General features: G+C 41.8%; 1 protein-coding gene across 1 annotated transcript in view; it reads right to left on the bottom strand.

Moving 5' to 3' along the window:
* Positions 1–650: 650 nt before the first annotated feature.
* HKDC1 (hexokinase domain containing 1) overlaps positions 651–7,993 on the bottom strand; it is a 37,034-nt gene continuing 29,691 nt past the window's right edge. The window contains exons 15-17 of the mRNA XM_059395828.1: positions 7,705–7,860; positions 3,477–3,710; positions 651–1,531 (exon numbers count right to left, since the gene is read on the bottom strand). Of these exons, the coding sequence (XP_059251811.1) occupies positions 1,384–1,531; positions 3,477–3,710; positions 7,705–7,860 (538 nt within the window). The 3' untranslated portion in view covers positions 651–1,383. The remainder of the gene's footprint in view (positions 1,532–3,476; positions 3,711–7,704; positions 7,861–7,993) is intronic.

Genomic DNA, 7,993 nt, shown 5'->3' with positions numbered 1-7,993 from the left:
ACCATGTCTCCATCTAGTAAGCATTTAGTAAGAACATCATCATCCTGGGTTCACTGGAGCAATACAATAATGTATGTAACAAAAAAATCTTTCAATCTAGGGGCCAGATGAGAAACACATGCAGGAAATCTGGTAATGAGGTAGGAAGTCACAGGTGGTTCAGATGAGGGGGGGGCATTAAGAAAAAGTGAGGATATCCAGCAGGGAAATGGGTAAGGACAGGCCAAGTCTGATTAGTTCTGGAAGGGAGAATGCAGTCTAACAGGGCAGGTGGGGAGGGCTGAGTTCCAGGAAGGTAGAAGTCAGCTTGGAACTCCAAAGGCCCTCCGGTCAACTTTAGCTGTTCAAAGGCAAGGGCTGTAGGATCACATGGTAAATGCCCCAGTTATGAAAAGTACTTGTTCAAATGAGATTTGGATAAATGGTTGAAGTATGACAAAAGATACTCTGTATATTTCTCCCTGTTGGGAAGAAGTTTGGGTGAGAGAGATGCTCTCAGAAACGTCAGTGTCCTTATTCCACAAGCAGGGCATGAAGTTAGCGAGCGAGCCTCCCCAATGAAATACTGATACCTCATGCAAAGATTCTTAGGAAATCAAATATTTTTTATTCATTTACTGGATTTCATATACCTAACAGTCCTGAAAACAACTACCCACAGTAGCAACACAAACCACATGTAAAATGAAAACAGGTGCCCCAAATGGCACCCCTCCCCGTCACACACACAACATTGAGAAACAAAATCCTACAGGTGCTGCTATAACTCACTTTAAGCATGAAAAGATTCCTGCAGGGTTGCCTGGTAACCAACCCTTCTTCATCCTGGGGCTGATACTCCCAGGTCTTTATTCGCTTTCCCTTGTCAGCATGATGAGTTAAGAACAAGTCAGATTAGATTTCCAGTTTATTACATGAATCCCTATCCTTCTCAAAGGGGTATCTGTGAGTGAGGACCCAATCTACTGCAAGCAATGGCTGAAGCATCCCAGTGGAGAGCTCAGCCAGCCAGGCCACGGGGGCAGACTGTGGACATGTTTCTAAGTCCAAAAGCCACGGGACCCAAAGCCATAGAGAACTAGCAGCTCAGGCCTCAACTGAAAAAATTGCTAAAAGGGGATTATTTCAGGCCCAAATGCTTTGATTTTACAAATTGGCCCATTTTGGGTCAAATATGCCAATCAGAAATGTCATTGAATGCCCCTGAAAACAGAACCAAGTAACAAAATGCTAGAAGTACCCAAGAACCCAGGGTTCTCTTTTGGCCACCCAGAATGTGAAGTCCGCTAGAAGCTTGCCTGTTGGTCCCAGACCCCAACTCATCTGCCGGAGGAAAGGCTGGCCAGTATCCAAGGCACATCGGGCCCAAGCCCCAAGGAGTTCCTACTTCTCCTTCTGGGCCTGCTGCAACCTCTTGGCCACAGCAGTGATCAGAGCGGCTCCCTTTCCACTCCCATCTTCTGACAGTATGAGCGTCACGTCACATCGAGGAGCCAGTTCCTTCACAGTTTCCTGCAAGATCCGAGAAAAGCTATGAAAGAGAGAAAGAGAAACATCATCAGCACTTACATACATGACCAACATATTTATGAATAATTCCAAACTAGTTTGTTCCTTCCAGATTGCTTCTACAGGCTTCCCATACCACTTGATGAAGAGCTGTTTTAATTGTACCTTTTATTGAGCAACTACTAAAGCCAGAGACTATTATCGGTGTTTCACATATAGAATATACATACAAAGTGTAATAAATAACAGTTTAAAAGCAATTATTATGGGGTGCCTGGGTGGCTCAGGTGAAGCATCTGACTTTTGATTTTAGCTCAGGCCATGGTCTCATGGTCGTGAGATCGAGCCTTCCATCAGGCTCTACGCTCAGCAGAGTCTGCTTGTCCTTCTCCCTCCCCCTTGGCTCCTCTCCCTGCTCTCTCTCTCTCTCAAATAAATAAACAAGTAAACAAATAAACAAACAAATAAATAAATAAAAATTTAAAAAAGAAAAAAGGTATGATCATGTGGTTTTTGTCCTTTGGTCCAGTTTTGGTTTAAGAGAGAGGCTTGTTGGTACCACATCAGAAATAAGTGATTCTTGTGGAACCAAAAGTAATGAAAATGTTCTTTAACTAATTTTCCTAGAATGAGAGTCTTTCAACTGCATATTCCATAGTATATATATCCCTTCATAAGCAATCCCAGCACCATGGACCAACTTAAATAAAGATGTTTATCCAGGGGTCTCATTTGAGAGGACAGGAAGTTCTGTTCCTATATCCATTTTTATTTCTATAATCCCACTTCTCTTATACCTAAAATCTCAACACTAAGGATCGACTCTCTTTTGATAAGATGGTCCATTTCCTTTAATTTTAAACTACAGATAAGCCTTAAAGCGTTAGGGTAGAGATGGGGGTGACAGAGGGAAAGCAGTGTGAAGGGCTGGTTACTGAGTCGTTCCAAAACCCTGCCTTCCAGCACATTGACCTTGGTGGTTAGATTGGCTATGGGATGTTTTCTAGTCAATCAGTTATGAATTAAGATTTTAAAAGTCCATATGATTCTAGGAAAGTAATTAACAGTTGATAGCAGACAGCACAGTAAATCAGAAAACCCCAGGTTTTTTAAAAAAAATTGATTTCCTTTGTCTTTTTCCCATTAATAGATCAAATGAGATGTCAACAAAATAATAATAAAAACAATAATAATAATAATAAAATAAGTGATTCTAAGGGGAAAAACAAGAAAAGATAGCAGTCCATTATTTCGGATAATGAGCCATCATCATTGGAAGAGCTAATGATCCAGAATTACGATAACAGTATGTTCGTGTATAGGTTTCAATATGATTGGAAATCTTTATAAAATTAATACTTTTTCTCTTCACCAAAACAATCTATTAAACATTAAAGAAAAATAATAGCTTTCAAAAAAAAATAACAGCTTTAATGACTGACATTTTTGTGATGTGCCATACACTCTACACACACTGTTTAACTTTGCCCTCATGACAACCTATGAGGTAGGTAAGATTTTTGTCATCGTTTTACAGATTAAGAACTGAGGCTCAGAGATGGTAAGAAACTGGGCCTAGGTCTCCCAGCTTCTAAGTGGTGGAGCCAGGATTCAAACTTACATTAATCCTTCTGTCCACTGGCTCTGAGCTAAGAAAATTATGACCTGTTCATACTTGACAAATGCTGTGTGCGGTGCAAAATACTCAGTTCTCATTGCTTCCCTGTGAGGTCTGGTGGGAGTAGTTAGAACTAGTCACATGCATTTGTGGAGCACTGGGACCTCAATCCTTATGCAGTCCTACAAGGTGGAGATTACGACTGCCTCGAGGAGCATGGGGTCCAGAGAGGACGGCGAATACTCCCACATCCTAACCACTGGGGGAGAGAGCCCTGCAGGCTCACACCTTGTCTGTTAGATAGAGTGGGGTCCATGCCCTCCCATCCCGGCCTCTCCAGCGCACTCACTGCGGGTGCAGCTTGTACAGGGTGCCGTCCACTCCCACGGTGATGTTCAAGTACTCTAGCCCCTGGTCTTCCCTCCTTTTCTCCACGATGGCAGCCAGGCCAGCACCGTAGAGCTGGGCCGCCCTCCGGGACACGGCTCCGCACACCTCTTTCACCACGATGCTGTCCTCACATGTGCTGTCCAGGCCCAGCTGCTGCAGAATCCTCCTGACCTGGAGGAGGGCCAGCCGATCGCTGCGGGCAAGCAGAGCGGGACGTCAGGACCTGCTTCCCAGAGCCCTCAAACCTGCTCCACATGATTCACAACTCTGCAGCCTCCAATGCCCCAGGAGGAAGGAGGGAAAAATGATCCAAGCAATGGCTGAGTTAGCGCAGAATGCGCTAACCCAGAAGCTGGGACTCAAGGAAGCCTGCAATCTGCCTCCCCAAGCCCTCGGAAGTCCCACCACCTTCCAGAAATAATGTGTGGGCACCTCTTGTGTTAGGCATGTTCAAATCTATTATCTCACTAGAAGTTCTTATTAGATTCAGCAACTAACACATCTGGTGTGCGTTTTCCGAAGAGGAATCTGAGGTTCACGGTGCTAGAGACATCCACAGAGAGTCGAGAGCAGGGATTCAAGCACCCGCCTTCTCACACCCAGTCTAACCTCTCCCACTAAGCATGGGAGCTCCCGCTACTTGGGCCCTGTTCAACTGGAGGCCAATTTTCCTTCCCCTTAACTTTTTCTAATTTTCTGTTTTTTCTTCCCAACTAGACTACGTGCTCTATGAGGGTAAGACTGTATTCTGTTCTCAATAGAAACCAGCATAGGGCTGTGTACATTCAATGGGGAAGTGAATAAATTAATAAACAATGTAAAATCAGCACCTTAGTGAACAGGAACCCACCCACCGGACCATAAGCACAGAAGCACCTGCTCTGGGGACAGGCTGGCCTCAAGTCTAGACCCTGATTATCTCCCAGGGAACTTAAGGAGCTCTGACTTCCAAGCTACACAATGTAAAATTATAGCCTTGACTGTCTCAGGGAATATGTAGGGAAGACTGTTATCAAGGGAGAAAAATTGAGAAATAACCCTTCTGGCCATAGAGCGGATTCAATAGGTAAATGGTGGTGTAGTCAGATAATAGAATCCTTTGTAGATCCCAATGATGAGCTTGCATAAGAATGTTTAATGCAAATGTTCACAACATATTAAGTGAAAAAAATAGATGGTAAAATGCTATGTACCATATGATCTTGATTTGGTTTTGTTTTTGAATATTTGTCTTTGCTCAGGAAAAAAAAAAGGGCAGAAGGAAATCTATTTAGATGCTAGTATGATTATAGTAGTTCTTTCTTCCTTTTGCTTTTTTTTTTTTTTTTTTTTTTTTTAAATTTAAGTAATCTCTACACCCAGGGAACCTGGGTGGCTCAGTCAGTTAAGTGTCTCCTTCAGCTCAGGTCATGATCTCAGGGTTCTGAGATAGAGCCCTACATTGGGCTCCCTGGTCAGTGGGGAGTCTGCCTCTCCCTCTCTCTGTTCATGCTCTGTCTCTCTTTCTCTTTCTCTTTCTCTCTCAAATAAATAAATAAAATCTTTTTTAAAAAAAAGTAATGTCTATCTATACCCAACATTGGGAATTGAATTCACAACCACTAGACCAAGAGTCACATGCTCTTCCGACTGAGCCCAGCCAGGTGCCCCTTCCTTTTGCTTATGAATGAGTAATATTTGTATAGGATGAAAAAAAGTGGATTTTTTTTCAGTATATAAAATAACAAAACCTGAAATTCTTTCCACAGTTTGGCCATCACAGTTAACCCAGCTCACCTAGTTCACCTAGCCCATTAGTTTACCTAGCTCACCTAGTTCACCTAGCCCATCACAGTTTACCTAGTTTACCTAGCTCACCTAGCCCATCACAGTTTACCTAGTACTTTCATGTACATTCCCCTACTTGATTGGGTCGATCATTGGGGTTAAGCAGTAGAGCATTTATCCTCTATAATGAAAGAAATTGTCATCCAGAGAGGTAAAGCGACTTGCCCCAGCTCACACAGCACAAGCAATCTTAAACTCAGTCTCGGAGGTAAGCCCAGGATTCCCCCCAAGGTCCCTGGTACATCCATTGGACAATGTGCTTTGAAATGGGTCACAGTGCACATAGCACCTCCCATTCCCAACTGGCACGACATTGGATATGATTTTTATTCCATGAAGTTTAAAAATACATAAAATACCTAGAAACTGGAAATCATAGCATCCAAAGCAGACGCCTTTGGTGTGCCAGAAGCAAATATTCCTAGAGGCATATAGGTCCTGCTAACTTACCCTGGTCCAGGGACATCTTCCTTTGTACTCAGGCAAAAAAAAAAAAAGGCAAAGATAGTCCATCTGCTTATCTCTTGCACAGAAGGAAGAAACCATTTGCCCCCCCGCAGCAAAAGAAGATCCTCTGATCATCAAAGGTGATGACTTTTAACTTTGAATCTAATGGGTTGAAGCCAGACCAAAAAAATTCATAAATAAAAGGATGCTGGGTATCTGCTGATCAACATTTCTGAAAACACAAAATTGCTGCTGCTGTTACTGATTCTACCTCCATCTCCTTAGACAGCAAGATCTGCTCTGCAGATTTCTCTCATTAAGTACACTGCTTTCACTTCTAAGGAGTTTTCCTTGTCTCCCAAAGTGGTATTTGGCTTGCTGGCATCTGGCCATAAAGACCAGTAAAATTAACTGAATGAATGCAAATTGACAGAAATTCCAAATACAAAATCTCTAATAAGAACCAGTGCTGGTAGGAAAAGCAGCGAAACCAACACATTTGTACATCACTGGTGGTAGTGGAAACCAGAACTATCTTTTAAAAAGTGTGTCCATAGGGAAATGCTTCTTTTAACCAAATGCTTCTACTCCTAAGGAAATAATTTGTGAGATGCAAATGATAACACAAGAAGAATAATTATGGTATTTCTCAGAATTGCAGAAATCCATAAATTATAAGCTAGACATCTTATATTAAAGGGAAAGTTTAGTAAATTACAGTACAGCAATATCATGTAACATCACGCAGCTATTTAAAATGATAATTATACCAAAGAATTGAGAGGAGGAAGTTTCTCTTTCTAGAAGTATTCCAGCTAGAAAATGCCGGACTATTAGCATTAACTTACCATCATTTTACAATCACAGATCTAGGCAATGAGCATCAATGACTGCTAACAACATAAAAGAGACAGAGACAGAAAATTCAATGCCACCTATGACATATTCTTGTCCAAACTTCAACACTGAATCTAACCAGGCATCTCGATCTTCTTGTGAGTTTCCAAGAAATACAAGGGAGAGAAAAATGCTAAAAGTGAAATCAGCAAAATCTAGAACACAGGAAACTTCTAGGATACAGTTTCCTCATCAAATGTACTCCAAGGGGAAACAAAAGGAGAAATCTATACATTAAAAGAGATTTTTAAAAGACATATCAACCAGCTGCACCGTATGAACTTTGGATATGGACGCAAACAAATGAACTGTAAAAACATTATTTTTAGGCAATCTGGAAAATAGAAACACTGGCAGGATATTAATTAATTAATCCAGCTTGGGGGTGGGAAAAGCAAGAGTATATTAATGGACTGAGTCTGGCTGTGAGTTGATCAGGTGGTGATGCAAACATTAGAATCATTTTACCATTCCCTCACTCTTATATATGTTATAATTTTTCATAATAAAAAATAAAATAGAAAACCAGAATTATAATGGAAAATTGTCATGTACAAACACTAAGTAAATAATATATAGAATGATATGTGTGCTATGATTGTAATTACTAAAATATGTTTACACACATTGAAAAACTTGGAAGGGAATATGCAAAAATCAAAACAGTTATAGTTAGTCGCAAGCACCTGGGTGATTTTTTAAAAGTTTTTTTTTTTCATATTATGGACACATCACCTTTTCAGAAACAAAAAAGGATCAGTTTTTTCAGCCTAAGCTAACCCCTATGTTATCAGTTTGGTAAGCTCAGGGCCTTGGCATGCGACGGGCGCTTTGACTGTGTGCTATGATTCTTCATGCTGCTAGAGAGACAGAGCAGCTCCAGAAAGAAACCTTTTGCCCAGCCAGGCCCTTCATGTCTTTATTTTTAAATCTCAAGTCTGCTGGACCCCAGCCTGACAGCAGCACATTCCAGTGAGGGCCTCTCACACGAGCACATGAACTTGATCCCACATTACCTTTCGATCTGAGACAGGAACTTGGTTTCAAAGATGCCCCTGGTTCGGAGACGCTCTGAAATCTGCCCACGGAAGAGGAGACCCTGCTTGGTCAGGTCAATCAGGATCTGCCGCACAATCTCCCCCAGGTACATTCCACTTGTCATTTTCTCATATCTGTTTGGAGAATAGGGATAAGCAGGAAAGTATGAGCAGGAAAATCAGCCCTGGTGAGTGATTCACGAAAGGACCATGGGTCTGGGTATGGAAGGTAGACCACTGGCATCCAACAGCCGCCTGGTTTGGGATA

The sequence above is a fragment of the Mustela nigripes genome, chromosome 4 (genome assembly GCF_022355385.1).
Source record: "Mustela nigripes isolate SB6536 chromosome 4, MUSNIG.SB6536, whole genome shotgun sequence".
Classification (NCBI taxonomy): Eukaryota; Metazoa; Chordata; class Mammalia; order Carnivora; family Mustelidae; genus Mustela; species Mustela nigripes.
The sequence above is the reverse complement of the archived record's forward strand: the minus strand, read 5'-3'. Positions and strand labels throughout refer to the sequence as shown.